Source organism: Diplotaxodon limnothrissa, linkage group LG6 (assembly GCF_057381915.1).
Source record: "Diplotaxodon limnothrissa isolate DT_005_m linkage group LG6, D_limnothrissa_male_GT1.1, whole genome shotgun sequence".
NCBI classification, from domain to species: domain Eukaryota; kingdom Metazoa; phylum Chordata; class Actinopteri; order Cichliformes; family Cichlidae; genus Diplotaxodon; species Diplotaxodon limnothrissa.
In genome coordinates, this window is record NC_140601.1 from 24462110 (window position 1) to 24476981 (window position 14872).

A 14872-nucleotide genomic window follows, 5' to 3' on the forward strand; every position below is an offset into this window, starting at 1 on the left:
CAAATGCACGTCTGTGTTTGCTCGTGTTGCTGAATGGAATAAAAGCACGGAGCATGTGGGCCGCAAGCGAGCCAAAGCCAGATCCAGTTTCTCTCTGTGGGCTGTCATAATAAATACTGATGCGGTCACACTGAATGCTCAGGCAGCTTTTTGTCATTTGTGCAAACATAAGGAAGAGGTCGTCACACGGCTGGTGATCCCCTCGTGTCATTCTCATCTGTACCTTGGTGCTCCAGATTATCTGACATGCTGTGTTTCCATATACTTTGACTAGCTGAGCTTGTGTTGATATGTTTGTGGTTGACATATGCCGTTGCTTGTCGTGAGAGAACTCCCTTTGACGTTTTTGGACTTCTAATTTGGCTCATGTGCATTTATTTACCATAGCTCTGAAGCTGTTCTGTGTTATTGTGAAACACGTTTTGTTTTGTAACTTTGCATACATGTGTAGTTTATTTCTACAGCCTCAAACGCTCTACCCGATTGTTGATTGAAGTAATTAAATCCAAGAACACATGCACACACACTTATACATACCTTAGTTCTGTACTGGCACTGGAAGACATAGCAGGCACAAGTCTGTGTGCCTTTCACCAGGCAGGCAAAGCTACTGGGTTCCTGGCTGTTGTGAACTAGCTTGGTCACATGGTGAGGAAGACATTCAAACAGAACTGTGTGTGTCAGAGGGTCCCATACAAGGCTCTCTCCCAGCGTGGACACACATCGTACCCTTGATGCTGACACACACAGAAAAACTGTCTGACTGCGTGAAGTAGGACCCAGCTGTCTACCTCCAGACCCCCCAGCTTGCACCCCACCACCTTGCTCCCTCTCACCGGGCTGGGACCTGCTGATTTCAGCCACCACCCAGGGTAGCATAGCCATGGTGGTCAAATGGTGGACTTTCCGAAAACCAATCATGGTCAGTTTGTATCGTACTTCGTCCTCCTCTCCTTCCACCTCCATCTTTGCCCCCCATGATGCAATCCTCTCCCTCCCAAGCTTCTGAAGACACTGCGTGGCAGAGGTCAGATGTGAAAGTGAAGGACATGAGCGGTGGTTTGGAGTTAGATTATAACGGGGTTTGTCAGAGCTCCCTGGTCCAAGAGCTTCACTCCTTCTTGGCTTCACTTCAAAGTAGAGACCCTCCATGATGTCTGTGACCTGAGGCAGCTGCTTGCCTCCACTTCACCTACAAAATATCAGTTAGAGATCAGAGCCAGTAAACAGCTGAAAGGACAGCCGCAGGCATTTGCAATCTAGCTTGATCTTATGAGATTTCAAATGAACACAAATGTGCTACACAAACATTTACTTTGCAAATTAGAACTTAATCTTGTAGCTTGATGTTTGCTCGACTTTGCTTTTAGTGTAGAATGAGGCCAGTTTCCCCAGGACACTATGAATCACCTGATTTGTGTGTGAGACTCAGTGGTACATTCTCAAGGACACACAAACAAATGATGGTAATCCTTCAAATATCATATTTGACCGGTTAGTTGTCACAGAGGGGAAAGGGACCCCCTCACTTCATCTAATCATACAGCTCTACATAACCGCTCACCTGTGTTTGCACATTACGTTTTTCATTTAAAATCCGTGAGAAATTACACAACAGCGTCAGAACCTTAATACTAGGACACGAGTACAAGATTAAGTAAAGATACATTGTCCGTTTAACCAAAACGATCACGTTAAAGTCCCGAAAAAGCAAAAGGCAAACGTTTTCATACCTGCCTTAATATAAATAAATCGTTAACTTCATCAGCGGTGCTACGTTCAAGATCTGTATGCTGCTCGAGAGCATCACGCGGAAGTGAAAGCTATTTTTTATACAAGGAGCGGGCGGCAAACAACGGATCGTAACGGGGTTTTGGTCATTTTACGCACGTAGCCGTTTATTTTTACGCACGGGGGTTTGCGCGATTTGCTCCCCGCACCAAATATTGTTTACCCCGAGATTCCCAACGCGCACAACGTCCGGTTTTAATCAGTTTAACATTTTCATCTTCTCCTCCTTCCTTACCTGTCCCGGTCACGCCGGTCTGTCGTGGCTAGCGGCAGAACCACCGCCGAGAGAAATCTTATGGTGTAAGAGTAACTGCCTACAGAGGAACGAGAGAGAGCCCTTTACACAGCTCGAGCCGTCTTCAGCTCGAGTTAAATATAGATAGACCAAATCCTACCGTCCTCCTCGCCTCTGTACTCAGATGGGGCATGACAAGTGCATGCTGAGTGTGCGCGCTGGCGAAGGATGCAGGGGCGACAAATGTGCGCGTCGTGGAACTCACAAAACAGATCGATAGTGTGTCCCCTCGTTTTTTTTTGTTTTTTTTTTTTGTTACTTCACGTTTACCTCCACATGTACAGTCAGAATCTTTATTTAGTAAAGTTGTATTTTTCAGCATGAAGAATACCGGAACACGCACATTATTTATTCTCCATCAAATGAATTTAAACTGAAAATAAGTTAAAACAACAACAAAAAACCTCTGACTTCTAACACTTCTAACAACATACAGTATGAAGAAACGAGGAGTCGGTGTCTCCACTTGATGGCGCTATAAACTTTTAATGTTCTCATTTACACACTCCTCTAATTCTTGACATTAGCAGCAAAGCAAATGATGCTGAAGCACACTGTGGAATGCATGTCATCAAAACAGGAAATACAGAAAGCATAATAGTGTGAAAACAGGAATGGCTGTGGGTGTAAGATGGTTGGACTTGTGCGCTTTAAGATCTCCGGCATTGAGGTAAACTGAATTTTAAAAAACAAAAACATGAAGCTGTGAAACATTTTGACTACTGAAAATATAGGAACACATGACCCTTGAGATCATTTTAAAATGACTAATTATCATCAACAACAACATGATTTCTCCAAATTGTAAAAGAGCCACATGGTTAACTTGTCACTAACACGTTTATGAATTGATGTAAAGCCAGAATTAAAAAGAATCTCGTCTGGAGAATTCAGACAACACGTGGCATGCTGGTCAGAGATATTAAGCCCAGCTTGTCCTGCTTGTTGTTACAGACCCATCTGCGCTACTGTGGCTTTGGCTGCAGCTTATTCTTATCTGGCTCGAAAAAGTTTTCAATGATGGCATCAACCAAGTCATCCAGTTCCTTCTTCAGGTGCGGCACATCACTGTTAGAGACAAAAAAACAAAAACAAAAAACCCGTTGACATTTATGAGGGATTACTAGAGTTGCACTGTTCAGTTATGACATTTCAAACTGTGGAGTTTCTTTATCTTCAGAGAAAATAAAACAACTATTTATTCCTACAAAAAAAAACAAACAAAAAAAACCCAAAAAAACGTTTTTGCCCATCATTAAATTCCTTCAGGATTTGGGCTGATATCAGACAAAAGAAGATGTATAAAGCCATTTTGCAGGGTGTAGAAAAATTTAACAGTTCTATAGTTTGCTTATATTAGCTTTGCCTCTAAAGTAACCTACCTGTTACCAGGAGGAGCACAGAGTTCAGTGTAGTATTTGATTTTTGGTTCTGTGCCGCTGGTCCTCATGGTGGCCACACCCCCATTAGAGAAGGTAAAGGTGATCATCTGACTGGAGCTAGACGTGGGAAGAACCTGAGAGAGGAGAGGAAGGAGTGTTAGATGGACAGAGGGAGAGACACACTAAAATAAATAAAACTGGAAAGACGAGCAAAATTAAAAACACAAAACTTCTGCAGTTTAAAACTAACAACTGTTTTAAAAGGAAACTCTTACACAATTATAATGTGTAATTAAGAGGTTTGTTATGCTCTCAGTGTATGAACTGCAGGTGTGAAGTTTGTGCCCTTACAGCTTTTTTATCGGGTTGGTTGCTATCGTATCCGGTGGTCAGGTCTCGCACAGCGTCGATGGCAAAACGACCACATTCGGTGGGATACGAGTCTTTTGTGCCACCATAGTTGCGCAGACGCTCAAACAGACTGCGGATCACTTCCTGGTCATGGCAGATAAAGTAAGAGTTCTTGCTGATGTGGTAGCCATACCTGATGATAAGAAATAATCAAAGACAGAGCTAGAGCCTGCAGTTTTAGGTTATTCAAAGTTTAAGGTGAAATGTAGGCAAGTGTGTGCATCTTACTCTTCATAGATTGTAGTGAGCTGCTGAGAAAGACTGATTTTTTTAGTCGCCAGGAAGGAAATCATCTCTCCTGCTATGGCTGCAGCGCTCACTCCATCCTTGTCCAATACAGAGGGACTACACATATACCCTGCAACACACACACAGAGTTCACTTAGACTATATAAACCTCCAGCTGCTGTAGTCAGCTGCCACTTCTTTTAGTAGCAGTGTATCCAAAGGAATGAGATTCCAATTATAGTATCATAATCTTATTATATAGGAATGCTGGAAACTATGCTGTTATGTTGTATGTGTGTGTTGGACTTACTAACAATCGTATTGACCCCAAACAACTTTTATTTTTAACTCAGCCTTTGTGTTTGACTGTCAGCACGGCTCAAACCTTTTAATAATCAAGACTGAGATCACATCACATGAATCTGATGTTTTTACATGTTTAATTTTGATGACTCATATTTTCATTAACCAAATTACCAAGATTGCGCTACGTTGTGTGATTAGATTCACTTGTAAAGCGCAACTGTTTTTTTTCCACAGAAATATTTCAGTATCAGTGCACAGTATACATGCAAGTATACTTCAGGACGGCACAAAGAAAGTGAAGCACTTCTATTCACAGTAATGATGCAACCTTTGGTCACAGTTTTCAGTGGTGTTTAGTTCAGGGGACTGTGAGAGCTCTGCATCATCTTGCACCTCTTGAATTAGTCCACTGTGAAGTCTGAGGTGAGTTTGTGATACTTTCCTTGTCAGAGATGAAATGGTGTGACCTTTGCTTCCAGAATTATTCGCTGATATTAAACTGGATCTATTGTTCCCTCTCCCACTCAAATACTTTCAGCTTTGCAAGTGGAAACAACTACAGCCAAAAAGCTCATCCACTTCCATAAAGGTCATATTTGTTTAGTCCTCAGTGCACTGCTGGTGACTCATTCTGAAGGTCTTTTGCAGTTAAACAGGGGTTGTCCTTGGTCTTCTTAGCAAACCTACAAGCAATTCTCCCTTTTTTGGTCTTACAGATCTCAACTTAACCTCCTCTGTTCCTGTTAACTGCCACTTCTTGATTAAACTATGAGATGAGGAACCAGCTTTCTTTACTTTCATAGACACAGGTAGCTGTTTAGAGAAGCCGTGGCTGCTGACAGCTGCCACAGCAGAAGACGTTTGTGGATAAAGGTCTCTGAAGCTGAAAGGCCCAAAAGAAGTTAAAAATTAACTTCATGTCTTTCAGCGATCAGCTCACACACCTCTCACTTAACCGTTCATAGTAACTTTACTTTTCCATGTCACTGTGCACTTTATATATCTAGTTTAGTTCACCAACAGGTGACTACACATTTCAGTTTCATTACTGCCATCACTTTAAGGCTATTTTTTAATCCTCAAGCAAGTTTTTGAAAGGTTTAGATTTAGGTTGAGTTTAAACTTTAGTTTAGATCTTGTGAGCTCCCAAAAACTCAAACAGAAAAATGTTGTTGTCATCAACTGATCCCACACAAATTTATGTTACTTGAATACTTTTAGGCAGTTAAAATTAACTCAGCTTGTGACACTGTGGAGATCATTGTGTGCATTAGCCACAAAGCATGAATCAGGACTGGTCTCAGTTTGAAAACAGTCATTCGTGTGTGTGCTGCGTGTGATAATACCTATGGCCTCTTCAAAGGCAAACAGCACGGTCTTGTCCTGGTCCAAAAGGTCTCTGGCTCTGTTACCCATCCACTTGAACCCTGTTAGTGTTTCCTGTCCAAACATTATGTAAGAAATTTGGTTAACAGTAACCACGGAGAATGGTTTGAAACATTCAATCTGAAACACGTGCGGTGGTGAAACCTAAAACAGTATTGTTAAATAGTCTCATAGCCCTTTTTTTTTAAATTTATCTCAGTTTCTTCTAAATACGATTACTAGCAGGAATTCCATACAAGCACTCCTCTCCAGTTAGGCCCATCTTACAGAATCTTTTGATGCATGGGGAAATTTAACTGATCTTATTTTAAAAACAACTTTGTTACCTCAAAGTGGAATCCCTCCTTCAGGGCAATGGCGCGCAGTATTTTGGATGAGACTGTGCTCGACAGCATGTAGAGGTTTTTCACAGCAGCAGCGTCGGAGTTTTGCTCCCTCCAGCAGCGAAATAGCCACCAGCCAAGCAATGCTCCCAGCTCATTACCACTGAACACACGCCACCGTCCACTAACACAGACACAGACAGAGGTTATGGAAGTGAAGGCAAGCTAACATACCTTATGCAGAGGGTCATCGATCTGTGATCATCAAAGCATTCTGTAATATGCAATGTTTAAACTGTTACATTGCAGCAGGTCAGTCACATAAGTTGGTATAAAAAGAAGATCTTAGAGAGGGCAGAGTTTCGTACAAGTAAAGATGGACAGAGATTCACCAAATTGCAAAAAGCTGCATTTACAAACTGCGAAAATCTTCCTCAATGAAACAATTGTGAAGACTTTTAACATCTTCTCATCTGCAACACATAATGTCATCAAAAGATTATGAGAATCTGGAAAAATCTCTATGTGCGCGTGAAAAAGGCCAAAAGTCAGTATTGGATGCCTGTGATCTTCAGTGGGTCTCAGGCAGAACTGCATTAAAAACATGCATGAATCTGTCATGGAAATTACTGCGTGGGCTCAGAAACCCCCTTCTGTTCACCTCGCCGTCTACAAATTCAGGTTAAAGCTTAATCAGGAGAAGCTACATATGAAGAAGATCCAGAAAGGCTGATCCACGGTCAGATTAATAGAAGTTTTAAATTATTTCTGGAAAAAAAAATGGACATTTTGTTCTCTAGCCTAAAGAGGAAAGGGACCATCCGGCATGTTATCAGCAGTCAGTTCAAAAGGCTGCATCTCTGAATTGGTGCCTTGCATATCTGGAAAGGCATGATCAATGCTAAAAGGTATATACAGGTTTTAGAGTAGCACATGCTCTTATCTAGACATCTTTTCCAGGGAAGGCCTTGCATATTTCAGCAAGATGATGCCGAACTACACACTGCATTTATTACAAGAGTCTGGGTGCAGAGTGGTCTGATCATTCACCAACTGAAAAGATGAAATCATCATGTAAAACAATGACAAAGAAGACCCGGAACTGAGCAGCTGGAGGTCCTGAGTAGCTCTAAAATGTGTGGGTCACCATAATTTTTATTCATTCAACCCTAATAAACCTGCCCAATGAGTTTGTGTCAAACTCTGCTGCAAACACTATTAAAGCTGTATATGCACACAAACACACCTCTCCTGCTTCTCAGCAATGGCCAGTCGATCTGCATCAGGGTCATTCGCCAGCACCACAGAGGCCCCCTCCTTCTCTGCCAGTGCAAATGACAATGTCTGCAAGAACAACCAATCACTTGTTACACAATCAACCAAAACCAGTCATCTACTACAGTCAGCTGTATATGTTTTAGGGCAGTGAAACATTTGTTGTACTTTCATTTTGGTTTCTGTACACTGGAAATCTCAATACAAGAAGAATAAGTGCATGATTACAAAATTATTTCCTTAGTTAAGAAAAACAACTTCACAAAATGTCAAGAATACTCTCAAAGAGGAAGGTGTGTCATCGTCAAACAAAGTGAAACAGGCGCAGGATGAACTCTTAAGTGTACAGGGCTATTCTGTCATTCCTAAACAGTAATGCGATACTTTTGTAAAAACCCTTGAACTGAGACTCCCCGTCTGTACTTCAATCACATCTTGATGATCTGATTTAAAATCCACCATGATCGTGAACATTAAAACTGTGTCACTGTCCAAAAACCTACGGACGCAACTGTACATATGATTGGGTGTGACAAATGTTGACTACGCACCAGGACTCCCTCTCCCTCTTCAGGATTAGGATATTTAACGGTGGGAAATTCGGGGTCTGGATCCTTCTGTTCCTCCACTGCGTACGGAGGACGAAGATCGAAAGCCTTGAATGCTGACTGGACGAACGTGTGACCAACACCGTGCACAGATGTATGCACAATTTTCACCTCTGACTTCTTGTTTATTTCCCTGCAAAAAAAGTCAAAACATGATTTATGAATATCCACAGTTTTTACCTCGAAGCATCATGTACTTGTACGGCCTACATGGCAGCTTATGCATTTAAAACATTACACAGTAGAATCGCTAGCATGTTTTAAATGGTACATGCTGCTCAGCAAGTTGTGTATCTATGCAGCACCTGTGATGGCAGTGTTTCTGGATGGCTTTGAAGTATTCTGTGTTAATATCCTGATAGGGGTCTTTGAGCAAAGTGCTCTTCAGAGCCTCCTCCGTGTTCCACGACTCAGGCCAAGGCTCCAGGTTTTCCACAATGGCTTTAGATATACCTTTGTCATGAGGAGTCACAATCTGGGCACCGTTCTCCCAGTACACCTAGGACAAAACCAGAAAAAACTAAATGTTTCAGAAATTTATGGGAAAGAAATTGGAACTTTGTAATTTTTAAATTAGCAGAGATTATAAATAAAACTATCAGTAAGCTATTGATGCATTTAAGGAAGAAAGACAAGGCAATGATGAGGTCTTACCTTGTAGCCATTGTCTTGTTTGGGGTTGTGAGAGGCCGTCACCATGATACCAGCACACAGACCCAGGTGGGAAACTGTGAAAGGCTACAATGAGAATGAGAGAAAGACAATAGTACCTCATATATGATAAATATTTTAAGAACACCATGCAGAAGCAAAAAAAAGTTAAGAAATACAAAGAAAGCCTATTTGAAAATGTTACTAATAAAACAATGTTATAGTTGGTTACTATGAGGGATTGGATTCATTTCTACTGAGAGCCAAATGGTTAAAATGTTTTCTGCTATAACGCCATCATGGAGGCAATTACTCGTGATCAAGGTGCACTTAAGGAAAATGTCAATATAATTTTTTTTTTTTTTTAATTACTTTGGGAGAACATCAGGTGAATTTGAGCAGCAGACGTTTTCCCTCGTTTTCCTTTTGTCTGAAGACTCACAACAAAACTGTGCTACACAAAGATTTTCTTTCCCACAAAACTGCAGTGAAAGATAAAATCAGGATGAAAAAGTGAGAACGAGGAATACGCTTTTATGAAATTCTGGGGCGAGGCTGCCGGAAACTGGCGCCACTGACCACCACCAGTAGGCAACCAGTAGGCAACGGGTGAAGTGTCTTGCCCAAGGACACAACAACCGAGACTGTCCAAACCGGGGCTCGAACCGGCAACCTTCAGATTAAAAGGCGAACTCCCAACTCTTGAGCCACGATTGCCAGTAGAAAAAGGCAGATATTGGCTAATACTAATATTTGGTTGACTTATCGATGAATGCCTACTGAGAACGGGCCTAAACCACTGCTGTGTGTTTGCATGCTGGCCTTTGGGCAAATCCTGCAGAGATATAGTCTACATTTTCACTAAGGCTGAATGATTGTGGATCTTTCCTCTGGTCTAAGTAGGCTCATACCCAGGGCTAATCTTTGAATCTGACATCTTTTGATGCACAGTGTCTAAAATTTCATGGAGTCCTGTTTCATCCAGCTTAGACAGACACCTAAAATCCATTCACTCCTATCTCAGCATGACTTAACAAGGTCCTGCTTTTATTTCTTCCAGAGTTGACTACTTACACCAGCGTAACATAAACAGGCTACTATTAAATGAAAATGCAGCTGCTAGGCTTCTAACACGTAGCTGAAGCAGAGGGAGCATTACAGCAGCCTTTGCAGCTCTTCACTGACGACTTCATAGCTTTAGAAGTGATTGAAACATTTTATGCTTGTTTCTTAAGCCATACAGAATTCCCTGACTGAACATCTGAGGTAGGCAGTCTTTAAAATCTTCTCTTAAAAGTTATTTTTATCTGCTGGCTTTTTAAAATCACTTGTTGAAACCTGTTGTTCTATGTATTTTATTTTTTTCACGTGTTGGACTAGCACTTTACGGCTTGGCTTTGGAAAGTGTAATATAAAAACAAGATAAATATTGCGTGCTGCTCTCACTATTACACAAGGAAAATAAGTAATGCAACAGGAAAATTGAGCAAAAACTGAATAAAATAAGTGGATAAATAGATATATTGAATAATCACCTGGAAATACAAACAAGACTTAAGTGGTATTGATGTCTAAAGCCTAAATTGCTAATCACAGATCCTCTTTCTTCAAAGTGAACATAATCTGATGACTGCTACATGTGTTATGCAACATGTTGCACTGTACACTGAAGGAAAGTGAGCGGATTTTTTTTTTAAATTGGAATTTGCTTTAATTTTTTTTGACTGTGTTGAATACGTGTTGCAACATCCAAAAAAAAACACCCAAGTGATGAAAACACAGGAAACCAAGTGATTACCACAAAGGGCGTGGGGGTGATGTCAGAGAAGAGGTGGACAGGGACTCCTCGGCTGATGAATACAGCCGCAGCCAAGCTGGCGAAACGCTTGCTGCTGCCCCCGCTGGGAGGGTGGGCGCGAGCATCGTACCCAATCACCACCCCTCGCTCTTTGAGGTTCCCAATACTCTGCTCCAGGTAGCAACAGAAACCCTGTCAGGGAGGAAACGATTAGAAGATACAAGAGAAAGGTCTTGAGAATGGTTGATTATAACTTTAAATAAATATATATACACACAGCACCTCTCACAAAAAAGGCACAAACTATGGATGGGTTTTAACCCGGATTATAACAATTTCAATCATGTAATGAATCAGATAAAAATCACAAAATAATAATTACAGAACATGAAGTTGGATATATATTCAGAACAATATGAATAAAAGCAATCATCATAAAACTGAGCTAGCTTTTATACAAATCAGTGATTTGAAGGACTGCTTGTATATATAGTTTCACGATCCTGCAGTGTCAGATCTTCAGTGCAAAAACAGCAATCTCCATTATTCTAGAGCCAGAAAAGAACTAAGGGGAAGGTCTGACTCACACACAGGCAGCAACTCAGGAATAAACTATGAAGTGCTATAAAGCAATCTATACGATCTTAAATTCAGCTATAAAATTAAGTGTGAACCAGATTTTGGGGGGTTTTGGGTGACAATAAAATACTTCGCATTCCTCAACTTCTTCACAAAACAAAGACTAAAAATCAAAAACGGAAACATTCAACTTTGCATGCGACTTGAAACGTATTGAGCTGCAGTATTGACCCACCTGTGTGGTCTGAATAATAGTGAGGTCGTTCATACAGGATATGCCAGGCCCCATGGCTGCTCTCAGACCTGCTGTGCCAAACTCCATCCTGGAGGAGAAACACTTCTTCAAAGCTTCCATGTTTCCCTCTTTCACCATATCCTGCACCATGGATTTCGTTTTGGGGTTCTGGGGAAGGGAAATGTTTTATTATCCACAAATTAATAAATAAATAAACGAACACAATTAAAGATTTAAAATCTTGTCTACAGTGTTGTCACTTGATGATAAAGTTAGCATTAAAAAACCCAACACAAAAGCTTCTATAGACAACAGGAAAGTTTAGAGGGTAAGAATCAGTCTACTTAGGAATTACTATGAGAACGTCCAGACAGGACGGCACTTCTGACCACGTGGACCCCTGAGGAAGCCGCTGTAACACAATTATCTCAAGACTAATGAATCTGGGGTCTTTTTCCAGTGTGACCTAATTTGTGACATCCCATATGTCTTTAAGGCCAAGAATGACTGTGTTTGTGTAGGTCTGATAGTCGGGTAGTAGCCGGGTTAGTTTGGTTATACATTTGTGTTGTAAGCATGTTAAGACCATGTGACTGGTTCTGTTTCAGTAATGACCAACATACCAGAATGTATGACCAGCAGCTGACTGGGTTATTATAAAATCTGAGTCATATTCTGTTTTACTGATTTATAATTTCAAATTATTTTCCACTAAATAATTCTGTTATTTTGTAGTATTTATAAAAATAATGACGTAAATATTAAAAATAAATATAATATTAGGAACAACTGATGCTTGCAGACAGGAGGAAGAGTCTCCTGCAAAATTTGGACAAACGTTTGGGGACCAAACAGAGGGTTATGGATTTATAATCATTAAAATGAAAAAGACTCAGTAACAACAGACACTTGAGTACAAGCACAAGTTGACTTCTGGTTTTAAAGAAAGCAAACCTGCAGTGATGAATGTTTGTGGATACGTAACCCAAGTGGAAACTTCTCTGTCTAAGATAAGAGAAGTCTAAGAGCAGAGCCCTGGGGAACACCACTGGTCACTCACAAGCAGATGACTGGCTTCATAAAGTAGGCACAGTTCAGTTTACCATGAAATCCACAACTGGTTTAATTTTACACGTAAGACAGGAGGAGAAGTAGAGAAAAACTACCTGTAATTGTTAAAACCTTGCAGATCAGTATTAATTCTGTAGGGTGAAATGTCAAAAGGGCTCTATGATGACTTTAATTTAGCTCTCGTGTTCTTGGAAGTAAAATAGCTTCAAACTAATTTAGTAGGGGAGGGCAGGTCAGTGTTCGTGGAGTGGTCACGAGTTACGCAACCCGGAGAACGACTTCTTCTATTTTTGTGTGAACAAGGGCTTCTTTGACTTGATTTGTTGGTTGGATGTAAAATAGCTGACAAAGATTATTTAAGAAGAAAAAAAAAAAAAAAAAAAAAAGAGTTTGAATTATGACGGTTTCTAGCTAAAACGCTTAAGGGTCTTTCTCATCTCAAAGCATCAAATTTCTACAATATGTTCTGTTCGTCCACATCTGACGTCCCTGAAAAGTTTATGGTTTAAAATTTGGGCGCATGTAATGATTGATGTGAAATTATTAGAATTTAATGTACATTAAACTCCAGAATTTTGCGTTATTTGGATTAGAGGACCTACTTATATTTTTGCTTTTGTAGAAAAATTTGTCATATTTGCTCCATCCAGATTAAAGTTGAATGAAAACAGCATTTTTTCATGTTGACAAAGTTTTATTTGGCATTTTTTGTAAAATACATCTATGTCCCATTCAGAAAGTTGTCTTTTTTGCAGTGTGTTTTCTTTTCCAATTATTACTATATGTTCAAATGTTGGACTTTATAATTCGGGTTACTTTCTTTGTTTATTTATTCTTTAACCAGTCATAATCAGACATTTTTTGATCCATCTCATCCTGGTTCATTTTAAGGTGAGAATTTGAAAAATTTCAGGCTTTTATCTTTAATAGTTTCTGATTCATGCTCAAACATGGCCTCAGATTTGGGATGATGCAATGATCGGGGACCATTCTTAATTTCGTTGTTCTCATGACAATGACAATAAAGTTTCTGATTCTGATTCTGAGATTTCGCAATGTGAAAAAAAAGATATGGTGGAAATGAATCAAGAGATAATTTTCAGAACTATACATCTTGAAAAGTAAACGACATATGAAGCTGAAATTTCACACTGATCATTATATATGTCCAAATATTAGACCATAAAATCTTCTAGCAAATTGGTGATGGTCAAGCAGAAAGTCCGTGGTGATTTGAGACAAAACAATGCTAAAGAAACTGGACATCCTCCTTTACAGTGTTTTATAAGCCGAGATCTAAGACACATGAGATTCTGCTTTCAAATGACAGATCAGATCTACTTTCTGTTATGCTTATCCAGACTATTAACAGGCTATCATCTAATTCTCACAGAGAAAGAAGAATCCAGTTCTTCTTTGCGCTTCTTGGTTTAGGCATAATAATCATGTATTTAGTAATTCAATGGCAGATACTTGATTTGAGGTAATTCGTGGGAAATGGGCACTTCTTTAACAGAAAATACAGATAAATTAAAACCCAAGTCAATATAAACTTATATCAACTTATTATAGTAAACAAGTAGCAGATTTTTACAACTTTAAATTAAAATCTAAATTGAGCACTATCACAAAAAGTTCATTGATGCATGCTTAAATGAAAGGACCAGTCAAGGACACCACTAAACTCACAAAGTTACTAACTGGAATCTTCATGTATCGCCCGAGAATAAATAAAATCGCTCGTACAAAGATAACCCTGAATGTGTTTGATGACTACAGCAAAGCGGAAGCACTCTGAGCTAGCACGCTAGCTGTCAGCTCACCTTGTCGTACTGCAGCCACTGCCGTATAGACTGGTCCAGCTGGGCGTCACCGGTTGAGGACGTACCGTTCTCCATTTCTCTTCTTGGCCAGAGTCAACAGTCTGTCCAGCTCAGTGTCTATGCTCATGGGAGATCAACGCGCTCCTTCAGTAACTTTTTCTGGCTAAAAACTGAAGATGTTAGCACCACTGTCTGCTGCTGCGGGCGGAGCGACGTTCTGCGTCACGAGCTTCCTGCGTGTTGCATTCAGAAGCTGTCGTAACTGTGGTTAATAACAAGCGCGAGGCCTTCATGGACTATTTTAACCAATGACTCTAGAAAACAGTTATACAGTCATCGATTTTAACCAGAGAAAATTAATTGAAAGATTGTTTCAAAACTGTTACAGAAAGCGTAATCTTTGTTTTCCTAGAGGAAAAAAACCATAATTACACAACTACAGCAGTCACTGGAATCACGGTACCAGTATTTAAAGTAATGTGCAAAAGTCTTAACCCACTCTCATTTATTTACATTTTTACAATTTAAATGGGAAGTAGATAATCCTTTACTACATTCAGTGATTGTCATGCAGAAAAATGAAGCTGCTGCCAATCAGATGCTTTCCATATGATCTTGCATGGTGGATGAAAAACTGAAGGGACCTCTCTGTGTTCATAATTCCATTCATTTTGACAAGTTCCCCAACACCACTGGCTGAAATGTAGCCC

General features: G+C 40.1%; 2 protein-coding genes across 2 annotated transcripts in view; both read right to left on the reverse strand.

Annotated features, from left to right (window-relative positions):
* tbc1d1 (TBC1 (tre-2/USP6, BUB2, cdc16) domain family, member 1) overlaps positions 1-2145 on the reverse strand; it is a 54533-nt gene extending 52388 nt beyond the window's left edge. Inside the window, exons 1-2 of the mRNA XM_085356997.1 lie at positions 2027-2145; positions 538-1192 (exon numbers count right to left, since the gene is read on the reverse strand). Coding sequence (XP_085213123.1) covers positions 538-1152 — 615 coding nt within the window. The 5' untranslated portion in view covers positions 1153-1192; positions 2027-2145. The remainder of the gene's footprint in view (positions 1-537; positions 1193-2026) is intronic.
* A 418-nt stretch (positions 2146-2563) lies between these two features.
* Positions 2564-14368, reverse strand: pgm2 (phosphoglucomutase 2). The gene is made up of 13 exons (XM_085355986.1): positions 14163-14368; positions 11269-11436; positions 10455-10646; positions 8660-8743; positions 8311-8504; positions 7949-8138; positions 7369-7466; positions 6126-6306; positions 5760-5853; positions 4108-4237; positions 3820-4012; positions 3469-3602; positions 2564-3154 (listed from the first exon to the last, which is right to left on the reverse strand). Exons 1-13 carry the CDS (start codon positions 14235-14237, stop codon positions 3052-3054), a joined length of 1836 nt encoding a protein of 611 aa, XP_085212112.1. The 5' UTR covers positions 14238-14368; the 3' UTR covers positions 2564-3051.
* Positions 14369-14872: the final 504 nt, after the last annotated feature.